At 38.3% G+C, this 25,038-nt stretch overlaps 3 protein-coding genes across 3 annotated transcripts in view; 1 reads left to right on the top strand and 2 right to left on the bottom strand.

Moving 5' to 3' along the window:
• Positions 1-1,636: 1,636 nt before the first annotated feature.
• On the bottom strand, positions 1,637-4,112 carry LOC134753887 (large ribosomal subunit protein P1-like). The gene is made up of 3 exons (XM_063689849.1): positions 3,914-4,112; positions 3,433-3,688; positions 1,637-1,743 (listed from the first exon to the last, which is right to left on the bottom strand). The coding sequence occupies exons 1-3, from the start codon at positions 3,983-3,985 to the stop codon at positions 1,730-1,732; spliced, it is 342 nt and encodes a 113-aa protein (XP_063545919.1). The 5' UTR covers positions 3,986-4,112; the 3' UTR covers positions 1,637-1,729.
• A 10,301-nt stretch (positions 4,113-14,413) lies between these two features.
• Positions 14,414-17,190, bottom strand: LOC134754702 (small G protein signaling modulator 3 homolog). The gene has a single exon (XM_063691037.1). The coding sequence runs from the start codon at positions 17,048-17,050 to the stop codon at positions 14,663-14,665; it is 2,388 nt and encodes a 795-aa protein (XP_063547107.1). The 5' UTR covers positions 17,051-17,190; the 3' UTR covers positions 14,414-14,662.
• Positions 17,191-17,367: 177 nt separating this feature from the next.
• Positions 17,368-25,038, top strand: part of LOC134754965 (uncharacterized) — a 93,887-nt gene continuing 86,216 nt past the window's right edge. Inside the window, exon 1 of the mRNA XM_063691459.1 lies at positions 17,368-17,480. The gene's annotated coding sequence lies outside the window, so the exon portion shown is untranslated. The remainder of the gene's footprint in view (positions 17,481-25,038) is intronic.

The following is a 25,038-nucleotide window of genomic DNA, read 5'->3' as shown; positions in this document are numbered from 1 at the left end:
ACATTACCTACATCTTTAATAGTACCTACGTAGCTTGTAACTATGGTAAAAATAATAACAGTAGGTGTAAGTACCTATATTGAGAATGTCTACTTACTTTTCCTCGTCCGTCGAAAGAGGAAATAGTTATTTGTGCAACAAGAGAGGAAAGTTGGTTTTCTTGCGAATGTTTATTTTGAGTCCTGAGAAAGCGAAAGATTCTATAATTGAATCACGAGCGAAGCGAGTGATTCTAAGGTAGAATCTTGAGCGTAGCGAGGGACTCAAAAACACGAGATGTAAAATAACTTTGCTCTCGTGTTGCACACATAATTTTTCACCTCAGTAGTGAGAACATATTAAAGGTTAAAATGTATTTCGAATTACACAGAATAAACAGAAAAAAAAAAGTATTATAATATGTACGATACGATACGAGACCGGACCGTACCGTACCATAAAAATAAGTATGAAGTTCATGGCCTTCACTAAATTAAAAAGCTACATTGTTTCACTCCCTGGAGTGAGGAAAGTGCGACTTTCCTCACTCCAGGGAGTGACGAAATTAGGCTTGTTCGAGCTGCTGAGGTGAAAAGACTATATTTTTTATTTGTCTTGTTGTTTCTGCATCCATCCACACTACAAGCTGTGTTATTTGTTCGTGATGAATACATTTCTGTAGCATAGCGCGCGGTGACGTGCATACGTGAGCGCGTGTGGCAACCAACTGGCTAGCTTGAGTCCCGCCGGCGGGAAGCGAGTCGTAGGTATAAATCCGAGCTCGCGCGGAGAGTTCCATAGGCCTGATTGTAGTGGAGTGTGCTGGTATTAAAATACGGCGTTGCGCGAACAAGAGATTTCTTTTGGCAGGATTGGTCCTTAGGTTAGGACCCAAGGATGGATTTAAGTGGAGCCACCAAGATTTTTGATGTAAATTTGGGGGAGGAGGGAGGTGTCATCCTAAAAATCATCCCTTAAGGGTGTGAAAAGGGAGGAGGAAATTTGTATGGGGATTCAATAACCGCTGGTGTGTGTGTGTGTGCAGTCTAGAGAGAGAGCACAGACATGCGTTCGCCAGCCGCAGCTGGCGACGGTCGCCGATTCCTGTCGCGGGCGTGCTGTCGCTCGTCTGTAAGGGCCCTAAACGTCGCCTACGCTTAAAACCTCCCCACCTGCATCAAAAATCTGTGTGGCTCCACTTTTTAAATACATCTTAGGAACAGATAGATTAATTCTGCCAAAGGAAATCTTTTGTTCAGAGAACGCCGTATTTGACCTTTTCATGGCCTGAGCACACTCAACTAATGTTTGTAGCTTTAGACACCATAGTTAAAAAAATACAGCAAATTTAAGTTTTAACACAAAACTTGTTTTTGCTCTATTTCGTTTGTTTTATAAGCTGCAGCTATATAAACAAATTACAGACCTAGATATACCTCATGTCATTGTATGTGCAGTTTCATTACAATCCAACACATAGTTTTAAAATGAGAATGAAACTCCCGTTTCTAAGGGAAGGTGAAATTCGTCTGAGCTTGCCGGGGAGCCGGGGACTCGAGATATTTCACCAATAATGGATAAATGGAGTATGGTAATATAATATGGTAGGAAATTATTGAGTGGTTACTATAAAAATAGGAAATAGAAAAATAAAAGCTTGTTTCAAATTTTTATGTTGTCACTTTGCCTTACATCTATACAAGCTTAGTAAAGCTCTTGATGGAATAAAATAACTTCACTGTGAAGCTTCTTAGTCGAAGAGACCTGAAACAAAATAAAACAATGTTAATATTGCATAATTGAGACAATCAAAATAGGTACATGCCTGAGTTTCTAGACCTTTCTAATAGCTTATTTCTAACTGTACTTCTCTCTTGCTTAATTACTTCTCTAGACCTTTCTAATAGTGTAACCCGTTCCAATTAAAAATCCGCAAATCGATGTACAGGTTAGCCGTTTGGCACACGCATACTAGGTCAAAACAAATTTTTTGACCTGCAGTTCTTAAAAAAAATTCCCCGGGGAGTGGTAAAACATTATTTTTTTTGTATAAAAAAAATTTTTTTTGTCCAAAACCTATAGTGTGTGGTTCTGTAAAATAGGTATTGAAGTAGAACTGTCAGTTTGTAAAATGGAAAAATTAAAAAAAATAATGTTAATGATATTATTTTCAAAATTGCTTTCTTGGGGTTTATATATATATATATATTTTATTTAACAACATATTACCATATAATTATTCAATTAAAAGTAAAACTAAAACTAACTAAGAATAGCAACTTATAAATAATAAAAATTCATCAGAATTACATTAGTACTCTAAATTACAGCTGAATCAGATAACGGGAAGTGGTTCAAATGTTAGTTACAATTACATCAAAGAGGATATAATAGGATAGAGCAGTACTGTCATAGTAAATTTTGTAACCACAGTAAGTTCACTGCCATCTATTGACACACTAAAACTAAAAATGAAGATTTATAAAAATACGATAAAATGTATTTAAATATGGATAAATGATTTTTTTTATTTGCATTAATTATTGTTGATATTTTGACCCATGTTCTTTCACTGTTATGTGTTAAAATGTTTAAATAACAAACGAAACCGTCAACACCCTCTATATGAGAGTAGGCCAAAGGTAAGTGGCGCCATCTGATCGAGAATAAAATTTTCGTGGCACGTTTTTTCCTTAGACTGTATCCATCTATTACGGAGTTGTATATAATAATATTTGAAGCACTATATAGTATATGTATATATACAAATATAGGTATATATTCAGAGAAGGTAAATAAGTGTGTAAAAAATCATTAACATAAAAGTGACACTTGTATTTAATGAGGGCTATCGTTTTTTTGCTCACCAGTTGGCGCGCCTCTGTTGATGGTGGTCCAAAAGACTAAAGAACAGCTGTCAGTCACTGAGGTGACAAGTGACATTTCGAACTTTGCGAAGACCACCATCCACACTAGCACCCCTAGCAACGAATTCATACGCTTTAGCCCTCATTATTAATTTCATAGTTCATTCCTTTCCTGCCATACAGGGTTAAATAAACCTAATGCTAGAGTAAAGCGAGTTTATTTACTGTGATATTGGTTATGGAGGAAGTAATGTTTTCCAATACTGGCTATACAAAACCAGTACCAAAGGCATGCACCTTTTGTACAATTCTAATTCAAAGCCGCATATGGTCTACTAGGCCATAAATGTCACACTAAACAGCCGTAACATAGCCATGGCAAACACACAAATCGTGACTTTCCTCAAAGGTTGATAAATGTAAATAAATCCAGCCCAGCCATAATAGCCCTGTGTGAAGAGAATAAATCCTATATAGCATTTTAGATATAAAGCACCCTTAACATATCAACGTTATGACCACATTATGAGATCAAGATCACATGTAAATAATACTGGCAATGGCACTTATTGTTAAGAACACTCACCGAAGCCCATATCGTCGTCGGACTCTTCAGGCTCCTCCTCCTTCTTCTCCTCCTTGGCGGATTCGGCGGGCGCCGCCGCGCCGGCGGCGGCGGCGGCGGCAGGCACGCCGGCGGCGGGGGCGACCCCGACGCCGGAGCCGATGTTGGTGATCAGCTCGCGCACGTTTACGCCTTCCAGGGCTTTGGCGAACAGGCCCGGCCAGTAGGGTTCTACGTCCACGCCGGCGGCCTTCAGGATCGTAGAGATTTTCTCGCCCTATAAATATAGCACATTTGTTACCACTGTTAAAAGATTCGCACATGGGTATTTATAACACAAAACCAAGAAATATGACTATTTTGGTAATATTTAACACGCTTAGCAACTGTTCCAAATAAATTAAATCGAAAATTCGCCGCAGATTACGAGATTAAAAAGGATAAATAATACGCACATAACCTAAGACCGTGACTAGATAAAATAATTTATTGTAAAACTTACGGTGACAGCGACATCATCATCGACCAAGATGAGAGCGGAGTAAACACAAGCTAATTCAGCTTTTGATGCCATTTTATTTAATTATTTTGTGCAAGTCGCCTAATGGCCTTAGCTCGAAGAGGACAAGCACGTCTGACTTCTCGATACAAAGAGAAAAAGAAGGAAGAACGTTTGCGGCACTATGCCATTGACATTTACTGCAATGTTGCCAGGATGACGTTACCCCCACCACATAAAACGCACGCATAAAAGGCCCCATACGCACGAGAGCTTAAAAAGCGTTGCGTGCGTCAAATGGGTGCGTCATATAGTGCCTGATGGTGCCTCATACACGCAACTCTTTTTAAGCTCTCGTGCGAATGGGGCCTAACGGACCGATGTTAATTGTCGTAACACACCATCGCACCGCACCAAGGTCATTGTGCGACGCAACCATAAGTAAGAGCGCGAAAGCGATATCTCTTTATACCTTGGTGCGGTGCGACGGTGTGTGGAGCCTTAAAAGCTCCACAGACGATATGCATGCGAATCATGCGATTTCCAATAATAGGTTATATTACGCGAAACTGCGTAGGGGGCGCTACTACCACAATCTGAGGGTATATCGCGAAACAAGAAAATGGAAATTTCGTTATCTCTGTCACTCTTGCACATTCGAGCGATAAAGAGGCAAATAGCGAAATGTCGGATTCGCGTTTTCCGGTAGGTCCTCTGTAAACAAACCGTGGGAGTCATAAGCCTCCTACAGACTACGCGGCGCGAAGCCGCGAACGCGAGTGTGGAGCCGATTTCGCTGATTAGCGAACTAGACTCCACACTCGCGTTCGCGCCTTCGCGCACGAGTGTGGAGGGCACATGTTAAGTTATAAAATCTAAATCCGTGGGAGGGCCCTATACGTCAACGTCGCGACATGTTCTCTCCGCGAAGTCGCGCCGCGATACACGCACATAGTCTGGAGGGACCTTTTGAAAGAAGCGTCGTCAACCCTAGCGTTATGTCGGTGCGCGCGGTGCGGGGAGCGGCGCGTTGAAGGTCACTACATTGTATTTTTTTTAACCGCTTTCAAAAAAAAGGAGGTTCTCAGTTTGACCCGTATGTTTGTATGTTTGTTCGCGAATAGCTTGCGTTTGGCTAAACCGATTTTGATGCGGTTTTCAGAAAAGCGTTTGTTACATTCTGGAGAAGGTTTTAGTATACATAGAGCTGAGCTGATGTTGAACCCTGGCTGTACCTAGTGGAACTCAGGTTTGGTGCAACATAGACACACCCTGTTTTGGTCATCAAACAAGTCTTGATGAGCACTTGGAAGAGCAGTACCCAAGATAGAGCTGATACTGAACCCTGGCTGTACCTAGTGGAACTCAGGTTTGGTGCAACATAGGCACACGCTGTTTTGGTCATCCGACACGTCTCGATGAGCACTTGGGAGAGCAGTACCCAAGAGAGAGCTGATGCTGAAACCTGGCTGTACCTAGTGGAACTCAGGTTTGGTGCAACATAGGCACACGCTGTTTTGGTCATCCGACACGTCTTGATGAGCACTTGGGAGAGCAGTACCCAAGATAGAGCTGATGCTGAACCCTGGCTGTACCTAGTGGAACTCAGGTTTGGTGCAACATAGGCACACGCATCTACTGTTTTGGTTAACCGACTCGTCGTCGTGTGCCTATGTTGCAGGTGGATCGATCAACTTTTTTTTAACCGCCTTAAAAAAGGAGGTTCTCAGTTTGACCCGTATGTTTGTGTGTATGTATGTCGCGATTATCTAGCGCGTCAAGAATACGTACCACTGCCTACTGAATTGGCTAATGAAGTGCAGTTGGCGCTCGCGTCTCGGAGTGTCGCTGCTGCTCGGTGCTCGCGTAAGTGCGTGCGTAATGGTCTGTGGTCCGTGTAGACGATGACGTCATTGCCTTCTATAAGTCGTCTAAAGTGCTTTACAGCTGTGTAAATCGCTAGGAGTTCGCGATCATACATCATACACACTGTAGCGGCGTTGCGTCGGACTCGGTGCCTTCGAGAAAAATGCCAGAGGTTTCCAGACATTGTCAACTTTTTGTTGGACTAATCCTCCCACGCTGTGGTCTGATGCATCACTCATAATACATAGTGGAGCGCCGTGAACGGGATAAGATAGCGTAGTAGCTTCCAATATGCTTTGGCGGCATTTTTTGAAAGCTTCATCTGACTCGGGGTTCCATTCGATAGGGGTCTTGTCATTTTTCTTGGAGTTGTGCAGATACTTGTTGAGTTGTGACTGAAGTTCGGCTTGATGTGGTAGGCAGTCGCGATAAAAATTCAACATGCCTAGAAATCTTCTCAGCTCACAGACTATCTTCGGCTTTGGGTAATTCGATATGGCTTCGATGCGCTCTTGAGTAGGACTGATGCCGTCAGGTGATACTTCATAGCCAAGGAAGTTGATTTTTCTTCGGCCGAACTCGCATTTAGCGACATTGAGTTACGCCGTATTTATCAAGGCGTTCCAGGACTTGTCGAAGCAGTGCTTTGTGCTCTTCTTCATTTTCAGAGGACAGCAGAAGATCATCGACGTAACAGAAACAGCCGTCTATGCCTCGTAGGACGTCGTGCATGAATCGTTGGAATGTTTGGCTTGAATTACGAAGCCCGAACGCCATTGAGTTAAATTGGAATAACCCGAACGATGTAATGATTGATGTTTTCTGCGCATCTTCTTTGTTCATGGGTATCCAAAAATACGCCATCTTCAGGTCTAATTTCGAAAAAATCTTCTTATTGTGCAACTGGTACGTAAAATCTTGAATTCGAGGAAGCGGATAACGATCGGGTTGCGTTACGGCGTTCAGACGTCTATAATCGCCGCATACACGTAGAGTACCATCTTTTTTCTTGACAACGTGCAGCGGACTTGCCCAGGGGCTGTTTGAGGGTTGACAGATGCCCATTTCCATCAAGCGTTCGAATTCGGCCTTTGCCGCCGCATATTTGTCGGGCGGCAGTGGGCGTGGCCTGGCGAAGAGTGGGGGGCCCGTAGTCTCGATAAAATGTTGCACGTTGTGCTTGGCCGGCGTTTTCAGAGACATTGGTCGTAGTACATTAGTATACTGCTTGAGAATCTCGTAGTAGGCTTGATTGCTGCTAATCAAATAGACGGTTTCTTGGTTGCTTGAAACTTCTAACGCGTTGACTTGGAGTGTAGTGGTTTTATCGATGAGCTTCTTTTGATCTAGATCAGGTAGCAGCTTGTAGTGCCGAAGAAAATCGGCTCCGAGGATTGAAGTCTTGATGGCAGCCACGATAAACGTCCAACGGTAGTCGCGCCGTAGCCCCAAGTTAAGAGTGATCTTTTTCTCCCCACAGGTGTTTATCGGCGTGACTATCAAGTCAGTGGGCCCCTTTAAACTGTGCGTAGTGTAGTAGCGCAAAAATAACCAAATTTTTAATAACAATGAAAAAATAAATAAAAAAATATATGGCTGTAGCTTCTAAACCGTGCGTTGTAGCGCAAAAATAATTAAATCCTCGCCCCCTTTTAACATCCCACGCACTGAATAACCTATCACATCAGGACATGAAACAATCATCATCATCATCATATTTGTATTATTATTTCATTATTATTTGTATTATTCAAGCATTTATTAATAAAATAACAAATTCACACATAATAATTACAACACATTATATACATGTATTATTAAAATTACAATACATTGTTATAAATTCGGTCATATTACGTTAACTATATCCCTAGTAATACTCACAGTGTACATAATTATCATTAATGTACACATATTGGATCGTATGTACATCCTAATTTGTACCTTTTACCTTTAATTTACTGCACTACAAAAATAACTTTGTATTAGCATACATTTCTACAGGATAACAAACTTAATTTTGCGTACGAGTAAGTGCCATACGTAACTTTCTAGATCGTCTGGCAGGTAGAAAGCCCCGACCAAATCGTCTGACTTATTTTTTTATGACTATTTAGATACTTAACTTTAACCTGTAAAAATTACAGATTGCCTCAAGAACCTGTTTTTAATTATTTGAAAAAATATTTTGCACGCGTCTGGCAAGGTTAAAGACCCGGCCAAATCGTCTGGCATATTTTTTTATTACTATTTAGATATTCAATTTCCACTTGTAGAAATTACAGATTGCCTCAAGGCCCTCAAGAACCTTTTTTAGGCACCAAAAAAAAATTCTGTAATAATTTATAGGTTGGTTTAGACCCGCTACCCTGCAGCCAGACTTGTAGTGCTGAGGTAGGGTAAGATATATATATATATAAGCATCAGGCAAATTTTCAGCTTGCCCCAAGGACCTAGGTACTCCAAATTTCTGCCAGCTCTCGGACCAATAACAGCCCATGTGCCTTTGCGTAACGTTCACAAATAGCCAGAAGCTTCCTTAGTGCACCCACAGAGGGCGCCAGCAACACTATATCGTCTGCATAACTGATATTGTTGACACACGTATCACCAATATGGCAGCCGACATGAGTACTACTGAGTTCCTCTATGAGTGCGTTCACATAAAGGTTGAACAGGCCAGGGGAGGACAGTCCTCCCTGTCTCACTCCATAATGCAACCCATATGCTTTAGACTGTTCTCCGGCCCACCTGACCTGGTTAACCTGATTACCGTACTAAAATCGGAAGATGTTAACGAGGATGTTATACGGTACAAGGTCAAATGCCTTGGACAGATCCAAAAAGCAGGCGTACACCGGCGTCCTCCTATCCGTGTAATATTTGACTGCATGCTTCAAGCTCAGGATAGCACATTCAGTAGAGTCCCGCTCTGTGCCCGCTCTGAAGCCAAATTGGGCGTCTTTTAACTTCAAGTAAGTAGGTACTTATCTAAATGTGAGTTGAGCATGCTGTCAAACACCTTTGCCAGCCCAGGATGGTCGCCAGCGATATTGGCCTGTAGTTGGACCCATCCGAGATAACACCTGCCCTGTTCTTGACAATTGGTACAACTATAGTTCGCAGCAATTCTGGAGGAAGATATAATAATAATAATAATAACTGCCTCGATAACGTGTACAATATTGTTATGGCAGGTGTCCGGACCTCTCAGCAATAGCCCAATCTTTTGACCAGCCAAACTTCAACACCATAACCGGCACTCTTTTCCACTGTGTTTATAATAGCCCCTACGCCTGTTGGAACCGATTTACGGGTATCTATTTGTACCCGTGAATGGGTTCTAGCAGGTGTATTACATAACAGCAAACTTCTCCAAAGGGCCTCTACGTGTTGGATCTGTATCCCCACGCACGCCTATCAAATGACCGGGATGTATATACCCGTGAGTTTATATGAGATACAAATAATAATAAAATAAAAGACGTTTATTCAAGAAGTTGTAACATAGGTACATAATAAAAGTACACGATAATGCTTACAAACTAATTGAAAGGGAAGGTGGCTCAGCTGATGTCTGTGCCAAAAAGGCTTCGGGGCACAGCAGCCCCAAAGGTTTTCAGCAACGGACGCTGTTATTCTGCCACCGCCGTAATTGTATCTAGCTAAGGACAGTATAAACATTTACACTATTACATATAGGACATGATATGAATGACTCACACATACATTGAATAACAGAGACAAGTCACAAGATATATGGGCTCCTGCATATTGCAAGTGTTCAATGCTAAGCCCAGGGGACTTACCCTTTGTCATTTTCCTTATAATATTGGCAATCGAGCAGCTGACGACGAGTTCTGTGCGACTTGGAGCCACTGCTTCTTCTTGATGTCGTCGTCCCAACGCATCTGAGGTCTACTTTGAGGACGCTCTTCTCCCCATGGTCGCCACTCGAGTAGTCGTTTACTCCACGAATCGGTCTTTCGTGCTATATGACCAGCCCATTCCCACTTCAAATTGGCTACGCGTTTTATATCATCATTGACCTTGCTCTGTTGTCTCAGCCGCATTCAACGGTCTCTCAATGTGATCCCCACCAGTTTTCTCTCAAACGCCCGCTGGGCAACGCTCAATTTACGTAGTATGTCTTTGGTGAAAACCCAGGTTTCAGCTCCATAAGTGAGAACAGGCAGGATACATTGGTCAAAAATGCGTGCTTTTTGTTCGGCCTTAAGGTTCATTTTGAAGGTAAACTCGAGATTGGAATAGGCTGCCCAGGCTAGTCGTACGCGTCTGTTGATCTCATTGGTTTGGTTCTTTTTTCCAGTCACTATCTCTTTTCCCAAATACACGTATTTATCGGCAGTTTCGATGGCGGTATGGTTAAGGCGCTAGTCGTTATTTTTGGCCGTAAACTCTTACTTTCTAGAGTTTATATCTGCTTAACGGTTCAACAAAAATTATGAAAAAAATATATATTAATCTCCATTTTATGTACAACATTCCTAACGTTTCCCTATGACTTATAGTTTCTCCATAAAAGGAACATTACGACAGGTCGTGTTGCGACTAACTTTGGTTATATCTCCTAAACGGTTTATTCGATTAAAGTTATTTTTAAACTCAAATAAACGTTTTAACTGGCACTACAAATGCATACATACATACATACATACATATAATCACGCCTATTTCCCGGAGGGGTAGGCAGAGACCACGGATTTCCACTTGCTGCGATCCTGACATACCTCTTTCGCTTCCTTCACTTTCATAACATTCCTCATACACGCTCGCCGGTTTAGGGTGCTCTTGACCTGGCCTTTCTTCAGGATTTCCCCGATCTGATCAGAGAAAGTCCGCCGAGGTCTGCCCCTTCCAACTCCCGTTTCTACCTCTCCCTTATACACTCTCTTTGTTAGCCTTCTTTCACTCATTCTTTCCACGTGTCCAAACCATCTCAACATACCTTTCTCAATTTTTGTCACTACATCTTCGTTCAGTCCACACTACACTACACTACACTACAAATGCAACGTTTCATAATGTTAAAAAATAATACTTTTTTAAAGAAATCGAAATTATTCAACATTTCGCACAACAACACCAGTCGCTCCGTGCCTTCCTTGTACTCTGTATGCTTGTGCTGAGCCCAAGTGCAATAAAATTGGAGTTATTGTGGCCAAAGACTAAATAACTGCAGAAAGTTGATTTCGTTCTGACGCGCTTCAGCGCGCCTAACACGGTGTTTCGCAGCCTATTATAACGAAAATAATGACAATATTTCCACTTATGTTTGAGAAAGCTTCACTTGAAATAAAAAAATAAAAGTTTTCTAACATGCGCGGACATATTGCCATTTATACGATTTGAATAAAGTTCGATTCCTAACAAAACAATAATTAATTCATTAATATAGGCTATCAATTTACGTTGTATATAGATATTTATTTATTAATTTTTAAGTTTAATTTTTTTTATTGGGTAATCTTCAATTGATTGGTGGTGGTTGATGATGAAAACGAACAGTGACAAGTAAGAGCCAATTGATATTCTTTTTCCCCTCACTAGCTCGGAAAGCCGTCTTTTATCCTTTAAAACAAGCGGGGAAAAACGCATTTTATCCACTAGTGGGGAAAGTAATTTGACCTTGGATGGAGCGTCTTTAAGTAGCTTGACAGATAACAAAACGTAAAACGCTCATAATAATGGTTCGTTCGATATTAATTATCATTGAATAAATGGTTTGAGAATCTAATAAAAAGACCAAATTTAGCTTTATTTAATAATTTTAAGTCATAAACCTTAAATTTCCATAAGAAACGTTAGATTTTTTATTTTTATAATATCGTAAAAAAATAAGTGATTCCAGTGATGAAGATGATCTAACGCCTGTGGATGTTGCACTTTCCTCGCTATAGTGAGGGGAAAAGTTTTGTGTTACACACGGGTGCAAATGTATTTTACTTCTCGTGTGTTGAAACACTCGCTACGCTCAGGATTCTATTTTAGAACCACTCGCTTCGCTCGTGGTTCACCTATAGAATCCTTTCGCTTTCTCGTGTTTCAATTCCACACTCGCGGGTAAAATACAACTTTGCACCCTTGTATAACAAATAACTATTATAAGCTTATCATAAATGAAAGTAGGCATAACCCAAATATAAACTATTTATAAATCATGACCATTACAATTGATTAAGCCGTTTAGTAAAAAGACCAAAACGGCCTGTCGTATTTTTTTGCGGCGAAACTATAAATTAAGGCGAAAGGAAAAAATAAAACGTACTACTTACCACCGCAACGATAATACGAGTACCTATGCTATAATGTAATAGTTAGTTCGTATTTTACAAATGTTTTCTTGTTCAGATACGAATAGACATTGCATTTCGTGGAGGTGGTAAATTATTATAATGGTAAATAATACCTCTTTAATTCAGAAACTATATACTTACTTACTGTTACGGTCTAGAGCGTATTTCTTCTGAAACAAATAAATTATAGGTATGAATCTTTATTTATTGTTCAACAATTGTAACATTTAATATTTTTCTTGAAATTTATAGTTTCACCGTAATAAAAATAATACAACGGGCCATTTTGCGGCTAACTTTGGTTATTTCTACTTAACGGCTAAATCAATTAAAATTATTTTTAACCTAACAATAATGTTTTAAGAGCTGACGGTCTTTCCACCGCGATAGAACCGGCCGACGATTTGTTTTATTGCGACAATACATACTAAAAATACATTTATTTACATACAAGATATATACAGTGGTACTACGTAAACGAAATTAATAACTAGCTTAAATCTAAAATAGGCCCTTGAGGCATTGTACCAAGGATGCTGGCGGCATTTCCCCGCTGTATCGCAATGCTGATACGTTGTGCGAGAAAGCCGCCAGCTCTTCGGTCACCAGTTACGTCAACCAGACGCTTCGCGATTTCTGCAAACAACTTATGCGCGCTGGGACCCCATGGACCTAGAGTTTCAACTCCAAATGGAACGAAATGATACTCTCTACCGAGGCTCTTATATTTATTACGTTATCAATCACGAAATGCAATGTCACGTAATGTTACGTTTGTTTTATTAACAATATCATCTAAATTCTAAACTACCATCTGACAAAGTACCTATATAATGAAATGGGATGCGATGACTGAAGATTTTTTTTTACATGTTCATGTGACCAGCTGACTTTCCACCGAGATACAACCGGCTGACGATTTTATTATTCACATTAGCATCTAAACTATCATCTGACAAAGTATCATGCGGGAGGCTATGACAATATTTTTTTTGCTTGTTTCGCTGGCTGCCATTCCTCAACCCACCAACGGAGCGGCAGCTAACGTCCACGGGGGTTCATCATACATAGCCGTTAACCACTATATCGGAGTTATTGTGGCCAAAAAATAAAAAACTGCAGAGCGCTGATTTGGCGCGCTTGTAATATAAATTTCCCACAAATGATATTCCCACGTAATGTTTGAGAAAACTTCGAACTTCGAAAAATAATACTAGTTTAACACTACTTCCCAAAATTTTATATGTAGGTAGACTAGGTAGTAGGTACTTAATTTTATAAATAACTATTAATGGCATTATTTATATTTATTTATTACGGATAAAAAAATTACTATAAAATAAACACACTGTACGCCTCAATTTAGTACATACCAAGCTCTAGCTATAAATTTTAATCAGTCGAATTGACTTAGGTATTTATTTGTAAGAAACAGTTAAAACACAAATTAACTAATTGAGGCTTGCGAAGTATAATGCGTAAGGGAATATATTTTTATTATAATTTACGACCTCCACTAAACGCATGATCTACTCATACTCAAACGACAAAATATCTGCAAAAGATACACAAATACGAGTATAGCGCCAACCTCTGCCTCTGGGCTGTAGCTTATTCTTTGAACCTCGTTGTGGTAAATTCACGTACGATCTCAGTGAGCGGGGTGCGGGTAAAGAGACGCTCAAGGACACATCAGCGACTTGTGATATTCGCCTTGACATCTGTGTTGGTCATAACTATTGTCTTGTCTAGATTCATTTCCAGGCCACACCGTATGGAAGCATCGCATACATACTTACTTACATAGGTACATTGCAAGTTAATAAAAAGCTTGTAAAATAGCACCAGCACGCCCTTAAATCCTACGACTCTTTCCGCACAGACCATCGATTTTTGAAGTAGGTCCTCTGAGGGCCTACCGCGAGAAACAAGATTTCTTTATCAACCTATCTATTACCCCGTCCACATACTTGACGAGTGGTATGGGAAGGAGTGAGGGACTTGCATACTTATGCAGGGCAGTATGGCGGTCACACTACTTCCCTCTATTTTCCATGCCACTCGTCGAGTATATGTGGCCAAGGTAAAACGCTTGAATTCGCAATAGAGAGGTACCTAGATAAAGAAATTTCGATTTTCGTGATGGTGCCTCTGGCTTGCCATTGCCAGAGAACCTATACCGTCGATGTATTTATATAACATGTCCTTGCCGTGGACGACTGGATAGCATTTAATAAACTAAAAATTACACGAGTTTCTGTTTTCCTCTTCCTTTAAATTAATATAGTTGTTCCCCTCATTCCTTATTAAAACAAACGAATCAGTGCATATAATAATTTATTCTTATATTTTGCTTTTAAAACTATTACATGATAACAATTAAATTTAACCATAGTATAGAGGCAATGTAAATTTATACTTAAATTTAACTTATTTAACTTTACTACTTAGATCAGTAGAAATTATATTCAAATATTATTTAAAATACACATGTAAAGCTGATAATTTTTTGTATATATATAAGATTTGCTTAGGTACCTTTTCATAAATAAGTATATTTAATAGTCAATTAGAGATCCCAAGAAAATAAGTGGTGCTTCACTAACATATCTCGAACACCTTCTTTTAATGGTTGATTTTGGGTGTCTTTTCTTAGTGGCAATTCCCAGTCTGGATTTAAGTTAAAACCAAATTGTGATAATATTCGAAGTTCACACTTTATCTGTACCCAACCAGGTGAGTTAATGAAAGACCAAGGATGGTACCACTTCTGAACAATATCAACACACGAGCACAGAATTTCAAGCCATAAATGCAAGGCTTCTTCATTCAATCCCATACAAATCAATGTACGTAATTTTACATCCATCTGAGCATGTGCATTGTCATGTGATAAATTGATGGCCTGAACACATCTATAAAGTAATTCTTCTGGAGTTAAAACTTTGCCATCTTCATCTAGCCGATATGTTTTACACAAGACCAGCCTACTGTAAACAGAATTAAAATCTTTTTCTACCTCTCGAGATGAGGCTTCCTCAATAAATAACCAGGGATGGCAGGGACCATCTAGAAAACTTGGTCTCTTTATACCATGTAAAAGAACTCTTTTAAAAGCAGGAGCCAAAACTCCTCGTACCAAGTGAGCTGCCTTTTCGGTGACAGAATCATCTCCTGCTCTGCTATACTTCACCCCTTTTTCATCCAGTAGCTTAACAAACCTTGCTGGGAACCACCCTCGAAGACCATTTAATTCACCAATCCAACAATGCTCATCTCTTGAGCTGATGACTTCGATAACATCATTTTTTCTGAATCCTAACTCATCCCCATCTCTTCTTTCAAAATCTAAGAGAGCCTTAGCTCTTCGCCTTTTACTTCTAGATACATTTACATATCTTTCTCGGTCTGCTGCATGACTTTGCATGGTATAATCTGCCGTCAGTTGAATTTCAGATGCTAGTTGTGGTTCTAAGGCTAAAAAATGACGAGCAACTTGTAAGATTGCTTCACGAAGGTCAACTAATATTTCAGTTTGCTTCACATTTTTAGAAACGGCGTCTTCATTATTGGTGTCATCTCCGAACAAAATAGTTTGTATGACAGATTTGCTTTTTTTAATTTGCCGCCTATGCAGCTGTTGTTTAGGTAGGTTAGGAACTGCACTGGGATTGCCCACTAATGCTCCTTGGTCTGCCATCAGATATGCCAAGTGTCTTCTGCGATGTGTCTCTATCAATGCTGAACTCAACGTGTCACCACATACTTCATCTATTGTTTTTATGAGCATTTCTACATCATCAATTTCACCTGGTATGTCTGATAGGGCGTTAAAGATCTGTGCAGAGTTTGATATTTCAGTAAATCTATTTTCTTTTATTTTTAACATGGCCAAAGTAACTTTGAAGAGTATAATTGAGCCATCAAGGAAAAACAAATCCCAAATCCTTAATAAGATTTTCATATGGACAACATTAGCATATAATGTTAAAAACCAATGCATAGTAATCAATGAAAGTTCTATGTCATGGCCATTCAAAACTTGGTCAATTCCCGGCAAGTATGTTGAAATAAGACTTCTTAACACCTTTTGATCTGCCTGTATGCCAATCAATGTTGAAGAATAATACGATGCTGGCAAGAGGTCTTCCACCGTGGTGCACATGATCCAAAAAGCATCCTCTTCTTCCATTAGTAGTAGAAGTGAAGCAGCAATCATACCTGTTCCCTGACAATACCCAATATCAGGATAAAGCCAAGCCAGGGCTCTAAGGATCCTGCGTAATCTGGGCACTCCGGTACTTGTTGGGTGGGAAAAACAAACATTATTAGGAAGGATTTGAACCAAATCTTTTTCAATTTGTTTACTTGTAACTAATCCATCATCACTTGATGCTCTTACAATTTCATGGTAAGTAATTTCAGTTGAAGATCGTTTTTTGTTAGCTCCACATAAGTTCATCCAAACCTGTGGTCGGAGAGAGTGAGGGACCCCATCTTTGACCATTCTCTGTAATTTATCTGTCTTTTCCAGTTTGCCACCTTCTGCGAAACTAATTTCTTTGCTGTAGAATTCCCACTGCAGATGATGTTGATCATCTTCGGCCAATGTGTTAGCCTGCACTTTGTTTGAATTTTGTTCCATTTCTTCTTCCTCGTCAACGCAGAAGCCAAATTCATCAAATCTGTAGTTTGGCAGGCCATGTCCGTGGCCTTCTGACTCCGGTTGGGCTAACTTAACCATTATATCTTGAGGTACCATGCTGAGTGTAAGAGCAGAAAAAGCTGCTCCTGGTATAGGAAACAACTCTTCAGCGACATTTAAGTCATGGATTGCATTGATTACATCTTCTGGATCGTCATCTGCTAGGGCCGAACTGATTTTCCTTTCGTGGTCTTCACGCCCGACGTAGCCATCATGGTCACGCGAACTGAACAGAGCTTTAGCTAGATCCATACTTTAGAACAAGCTGTAAAAACCTTTATTCGACTTCAAATATCGTTAACTTTCTCTTCCTCGACGTTAATGTAAATAAAGGTCATCACTCATCAGCTCAGCCAACCCACACATTTGTTTCGCACTCGCACACATTACAATAAATAAACGTCAAAATGAAAGTGGAATAGGATGACTCGAAGGCCACGAGAACAGAAAATCGATTTACGTCACGTATTCCCGTTTAACGAGATTCATGTAAATCATGCTGGTATGTCTACTTGAACTTGAGTATAGGGCTGGCAACATTAGTACTACTAGTGTCAGAAACGATCAAACGAAAAATGGCGCACCAATTCTTTGTTTAGATGCGTGAAATGGCGTGATAATGATAACCACTAATCTTAATCTCGTTTAATACAAGTTTCAAATGCAGTCTCTCTTTAATTAGGTAAGTCGGTAATGTTCATAATGTAGTATATTGTTTAAAAGTAGAGTACACTCAGATGTGCTTCTATTCTGTATAATTTCCGATCGTGGTGCAATCACTGTTTCAGGATGAAATGCCGCCCGTAGATATTTTGTACTCGCATTTCACTGGAAGCGAGTTCAGTTGGTTGTTGCATATCATCTTTTAATTGCCACTTTATTCATATTATAACGCATTATATTATATTATATTATATTATCCTTTATTTCAGACAGTAAAGTAAATTTCATATTTTTACAGTTCTTGCATATTTTATTGCTGTCTGTGTACCACTTATTGGCAAAAGGCCTCCTCCAACCTTCTCCATTCCTCTCTATCCTTAGCAACTCTCGTCCATGTGCTTCCTGCTCTGGCTTTGATGTCGACCACCCATCCTAAATGGTCTACCTCTTTTTCTTTTGTTTTGGCCTGTGAACAAGTTCATTATCGATTTCAACCATTTTTCTTTGCTTCTAATTGTATGTCCTGACCATTTCCATTTTAACTTTTTTATTGTTTTTGTGACATCTTTTGTTTTGGTGAGCTTCTTTATGGATTCTATTCTTATTTTATCCGATAGTCTTTTCCCCAGCATACTTCTCTCCATGGAGATTTGGCAAGTTTCTAGCTTTCTAATGTGTGTTTTAGTGAGAGCCCAGGTTTGGCAGCCATAAGTGAGTACAGGAAGTATGCTGGTATCAAAGAATTTCCGCTTGATAGTTACATTGATATCTTTATTTTTCATTATTTCCTTTAGGCTCCAATATGTCTTCCAAGCATTTCCAATACGTCTATCTATTTCTTTTGAGGTTAGATCTACCGGAGAGATTATCTGGCCTAAATAGATGTACTCATTGACATATTCAGTGTACTCATTGGCTTATTTACTGGACCTCCAAAAGGAAGTAACGTACACTTTTGGTTGAGTGACCTGCTCAATAGATATTTAAATTTAGCACTTTAGTTAGCACTTTTTTATCCACTGCGCATTGCTCGGTTTTGCTATCATGTCCTATATGTAATAGTGTAAATGTTTATACTGTCCTTAGCTAGATACAATTACGGCGGTGGCAGAATAACAGCGTCCGTTGCTGAAAACCTTTGGGGCTGCTGTGCCCCGAAGCCTTTTTGGCACAGACATCAGCTGAGCCACCTTCCCTTTCAATTAGTTTGTAAGCATTATCGTGTACTTTTATTATGTACCTATGTTACAACTTCTTGAATAAACGTCTTTTATTATTATTATATTCGATTGGGTTATTATTGATGAGAATAGGTTCTTGCTTGTTGTTAGTCATAGCCTTGGTCTTTAGTGTGTTCATAACCAATCCCACCTTCTCACTTTCTCTAACCAGGTCATTCAGCATTGTTTGCAATCCTTCACTTGATGATAAGAGTATTATCAGGTCATCCGCAAATCTCAAATGTGAAAGGTTTTCTCTGTTAATAGATAGTCCACATTTCTCCCAGTCTAATTGACGAAAGATTTCTTCTAGAACGGATGTGAAGAGTTGCGGCGATAGTGGGTCCCCTTGACGTACGCCTCTTTCTATTCTGATCTCTTTGCCTTCCTGCTCTAGTTTTATTGTGACCTTGCTGTTGTTGTTAATGTTTTTTTAGTATTCTGATGTATTTATTTTCGATACCTTGGTTTTTGAGTGCCTGCCAGGTTTTTTTTGGTTCTATTGTATCGAAAGCTTTACTGTAATCCACGAGGCAGCAGTAGAATGTTATGTTATATTCCTTGCCTTTTTCGAACAATTGTTTGATGACATGAATGTGGTCCACAGTCGAGTTCCTGTTCCTGAAGCCCGCTTGCTCTCTTGGTTGATTTTCATCTAGCTTATTGGTTATTCTTTGGAGTATAACTTTAGCGAAGATTTTACATATATTCGAGGATAGGCTTATAGGTCTATAATTGTTGATGTTATTTTTATCCCCTTTTTTGTGTAGAAGTATTATAGATGATGTTATCCATTGGCAAGGGATTATCTCGTTTTGTAAGATTTCATTGAAGAGGTGTTTCAGAATTGGTATTAGGTGATTTCTATTTAGGATGAGAAACTCGTTACTTATGCCATCCAATCCTGAAGCTTTTTCTGTTTTTTGAGTTTTCACAGCCTTTTCTATTTCTTCATATAGTATTTCTGGTACTTCGCTGCCTCCTGATAGGGTTGTTGTGTGTGTAGTATTTTCACTTGAATATTATTCTTTGAAAAATTCAGTGGCAATTGATATTATTTCTGGGCGTCGCTTTTCGCATTTACGATTTTTATTTATTAAGTTTGGTATCCAGTCTCGTTTTTCCCAAAGTATTTTAGCTGCTTTTTTAGTGCCTCCTGTTCTTTGTATGCACATTTCCAGCTGTCTCAGTCTATATCTCTGACGGTCTTTTCTCATCTGTGTTTTAATTTTCTTACTTATTTCGGCTATTTCTTTTCTTGTAGTTTTTGTCTTTTCAGGGTTAGATATAAGGTCTGCTCTATTTCTTATCAGTTCTTTAGTCTCGTTTGTTATCCATTTTTGCCTGTCGTTGTTGTTCTCAAGTTTACCTTTTTTATTGCTGTAGAGAAGTTCTTGGAATTTGTTGTATTTACTCTGTATGTCTAGATTCTTCGTTTTTCAGTGAACTCTAGCTTTTCTTTTAGTAGTTCTGTATTTTCTAGTATTACGCTGTCAGTTTGCTTTGCTTTAAAGGGACTACTTTTTAGTGTGTTTACTTGTAATTTTGCTCTAATCATTATGTGGTTACTGTTAAAATTAATATTATTTAGAGCTCTGCAGTCTCGAAAGTGTTTACTTTTGTTTGTTAGTATAAAATCTATCTCGTTTTTGTGCTGGCCGTCAGGAAATATCCATGTCCATCTGTTGCTTTCCCGTCTTCTGTATAGAGTATTTAGTATTTTTAAGTTCTTTTGCCTGAGCAATATGGGCCCAGAATTGTTTGTTCTCCTTCTCCTTTTGCCCCTGGTCTTGCATTGAAATCACCCATGACTACTTACATGTTGTGCGAGTGGTTGTTTATTGCCTGTTGCAGCGTGAAGTAGAAGGTGTCGATTTCTGCTCTGCTGGATTGTTCGGTAGGGGTATATACTTGAATAATTGACCACTTTTCATTCTTCGGGGGTAGTTTTATATTAAGTATTACGCTCCGATACGCCAATGGTTTAAATTCATTTTTTATTAAGAATCCTGTTCCATAAAGACCTGGCGTTTCTCCTTTATAAAGGAATAAAAAATGGCCATGGTCCTCAATACTCACGCCTAGGCGTCGGACTTCGCTCAGGCCCAGTATAGACCAATTTATATTTTCTAAGGCCAACATTAGTTTCGTTAGGCTCTCATTGGTTCTTAAGGATAGCGTGTTGTAGGTTGCAATATGTATTATATCTTCTTTTTGATGTTGTTTCTTGTTTTTGTTGGTGTATAATTTATTTAAAGTTGGAGGGTTTTGGTCTCTTGCCCCCACGGTGACCAGCCGGCTTGGGGGACGTTTAATGAAGTTGCTACAGATATTTGTTAATACATTGTTGGTTTTCCGGTTGTTGTTGGTAATTAGTTTATTGGAGTGGTTTTGGTTGTTGGTTCGGTCCTCGGTCTTGACAAATAGTCCTTCATGCTGTTTCTATTTATTCGCTTTGGTTCTTCTCTTAAGTCACTTTCTTTTTGGTCAGTTTGCTGGTTTTTAGGTGAAAGACGGATTATAACGCATACTTTTCTGTATATAAAAGCATTGGACTTAGGTAGGAATTCTACAAATTAAGTATTCGCGCCTAGTGCTGAATTTTACCTATTTCAGTAACCTGAACATTTAACCCATTCATGGCCAAGAAACGCCGAGCGTACCATACAAACCGTTTTTAGCTAAAACGCATGACTCAGCTTATGGGTCTCGAGCCTGGCGCGAACGGTAAATAAATCGCCGCTTATGAAGCCGACCAGTTAAACAACATTATACAACATTTTTACTAACCACCTTTTTTCTGTGCCTATCAAAAAATAAATAATTATTGCAGTTTGTAGGAATAACCAAGCTAAGTTAGCAGCGATTTTGATAGCCCAGCCTGTGCAAGTGTTAATGTTAAACGTCATAATTTCATAGAAGTTTGACGTTTAAAACTTGCCGTGTTTGTTGTTGTTGTTTATTGGGTCAAATCATTTTCGATTGAGATGAAATTTTGCATAGGTACATATGTAAATCGGATAACTCTGTGATAAAACAACGCAAACTAATTGCGTTTAAGGGTTGTTACAATTGTCTAAATAAGTATTAGTTGCATGTGGAAAACAAAATATAGTCAGCAATCACTAAACAGCACAGGAGGAGTATAAAGTCGCCAACGAATAAATCGTGACTAAATAATATTTCCCATGTTACTCCAAAATACATCTGTAATAGGGGGGATGGGGTGAATTACTTCTTGAACTCTTGTGAGAAATACCACATGAAAGATAATACCGCCGCTCGGATGCATTCATTGTTTAGTTGTTTACTGTCCAAGTGTGTCCGATAAGCTTACACCTGGTCGGTCATTATCTTTGTTTTGGTAAACGCCATTATATTAATATTAGTAACAATATAGCACTTAGAATGTATTATAGTACTTACTTTCTAATCTGCCGTAGAAACCACGAAGATGTTTTAAAAGCTTGTAAATATTTGTCACACACTATTACGATAATACAATACCTATTAGTTAGTGGTGACTATTGTAGCCGCCTTGTTTTATATTGAAACGGAAAAAGAAGAATCTTAACATGATTGTTAGTAGTAAGATACAATACAACGATCACCAAATATTATGACATAAAAGTACAGTGGGAGAAAATCCTCGTTGCCTTACCCCTCATACAAAACAAAATATTATTATACTACGGTTTAGTCCCTACAAAATGTTGCTTACCATCATCCAAACAGTAATCGGTTGTAAAATGATACAATATCAAACAGCTTCAACATGAAATAAGTTTAAAACCAGCCAATAAAGTTTATTTTAGCCTGCTACGGAAACATCTGTAGTTTTTACATGTAGGGCCAGGCCACGGTGACCCATACCTTGAGCCATGGCAATAACTTCTGAAATATATATATTTTTGGTATCTTTGAAATATGGATTTTTCTGTTTGCTTGCAACGCGTATGTATCTAGAATTTTAGTATTTTTACTATATTGCACTGATAGTAAACCAAACTTGAATATTTAAGACCCTGTTTTCATTTCAAAAAACGTGTTTATATTTTTTTATCCTAATATACCTTATAGAAATGGTTGTTAGCTTATATGATACTTACGTTATTACGTCAAATTACGTTTCGTTTACTTTTAAAACAGAATTTATTCATGACTCACATGTGAGTAACTGGCCCTGCGGAACTGTTTGAGAATGACCCATACGCTAAGTCGCTGGCGCTGAATGGGTTAAAAAAATGCATTAGGATACTTTATGTTATATGTAAATCAATGACTATAGTTAATTCATTAGACTTACTGCAATTCACTGTTCATTTCAAGGATTCTATCTGTTGTGTTTATTACTCGAAAGTGTATGCTAAGCAGGCTAAGCGGATGTCAACATTTCGTCAAAATCCTCATTAGATCCTTGTTTAAATGTATTTCTTCAATTTGATGTTCGAGAATATACTTACTGTTTACGTATTAAACATGCTTGTGCATGCAGTTATATGCTAGCAATTCATACTAAGTTGCAATCATGAAAAACTGCAGGGCTGAGCCAGTGTTTGTATCTGTGGTTAGTAGTACTAGTACTTACTTTACATACAAGGGTGTGAAGTCTGAAGTGTTCATGTGTAATGAATGACTTGTGTACACCTTTGAGTACTATTGAGCAATCGTTTTAAACGGACGACCTTGGGAGTCCGTTTAATGTTTAATTGAATCCGAAGCCAGCAAGTAGCCTTCCAGCCGAGTCATATATAGTGCTTTTCTCAAAAATGGCGCAATAAATACAAATATAATAGAAATATTTTACAGAAGCAACGTTCTTATGTATATATTTTCACAGAAAAAAGTAAAAAGATATGTTTTGCCGCCGTTTTATTTTTTTAATTAAAAATAGAAGTGTATTTTTCTGCTGAAAGTACGCCAACCTATTTGAGACACCTAAATAGTCGCGGTACCAACATTATAATAATAAGTACTGATTGGTACTGATCATCTGTTTGGCTGTTAAATGGAGCTATGCCTTCATTTGATATGGCCACTTCAACTTTTAAAAAGTTTGGAACTCGACAAATAATGGAATTTGTATGTAACATTGCAGTCCTGAAATCGAGACTGCAATGTTTTTAACTTTTTATAATTTTGACTGACCATAAATTACGCACTTCGCGACCTATCTTTTAACCGGCGACTTCGACTTTGCCGTCCATTTTTGAGAAATAGTACATTACTACAGAGGCTGGGAAGTAAGGGGTTGCCGGCCGAATGCATATAGTTATGAGGCCAACAACCCCTTTCCACGCCGATGTATGTATAGTGCTTTTCTCAAACATATATGCAATGAAATAAATAAAGAAATCTCCACGAAATTAAAATTTATTTCTAAAGAAACTAAAAGTAAATGAGGCACAAAATATAACTACCACCTATCTTTATCACACGTGTCGTATATTTTACACATGTAGTTTATAAATTTATTACACAAATTTTCAAGATATATTTATGTATCGTAAATTTTTCGTTTTGCATCGGTCTGACTGTAGTTTTAGCCACATAACTAAGATTACATAGTTTTTTTATGTTGATACTCATTTATTCATAATATTCTTAAAATATTACATGTCAAACATCAGAATATAAATTATTATCATCACATAATTGATAATGAAAACAAATTATGTCTAGAATTAAAATTACAATAAATCATTATTAAAATTACAATAAATCATTATGTTCAGTAAATTTAAAATACATTATAAATAATTATGTCAAGATTAAAATATCATGTCATGTTAGTAGTAGATATTGTGCTTCACATACATCGTTGCCTTAAACATGAAATATAATTAACAGGTATTCATTTAATATTTTCGTCGAAACTCATATTAAATAACACAATCAACAACGCACAATAAATCCAATAAAATAGAATTACAGAATGAAAAATGTATAACTTTACCTCCAAAAAGATTTAAAAAATACCTACACGTGTTTGAGTAGACATTTTTACCGCTAATATTTAAATGAAATATTTTAAATCTGTATTTGTAATTATAGTTTGTCAAAGGACTGTCTTATTTCAAACATAGACAGAGAGAATCATACTATCTTTATCTTACACTAGTACTAGCACCCGAAAGAAAAGGATGAGTATAGTTTTTTTGTTCTTATTTACTGCCAATTTGGTTTACCAACTATAAATTTGCAATTCAATATTATTGGAATTTGTTAATAATGTTTTATTTATGATTTTATTGGAAATTCTATACAAACAAAACTGCAAAATATATCAAATATCGTTTATTGTTTTTTTTATAGTCGTATTGGCAGAATGTCATTCCGAATCAAAAAGCAAATATT

This window comes from Cydia strobilella, chromosome Z (assembly GCF_947568885.1).
Source record: "Cydia strobilella chromosome Z, ilCydStro3.1, whole genome shotgun sequence".
In the NCBI taxonomy this organism is placed as follows: Eukaryota; Metazoa; Arthropoda; class Insecta; order Lepidoptera; family Tortricidae; genus Cydia; species Cydia strobilella.
The sequence above is the reverse complement of the archived record's forward strand: the minus strand, read 5'-3'. Positions and strand labels throughout refer to the sequence as shown.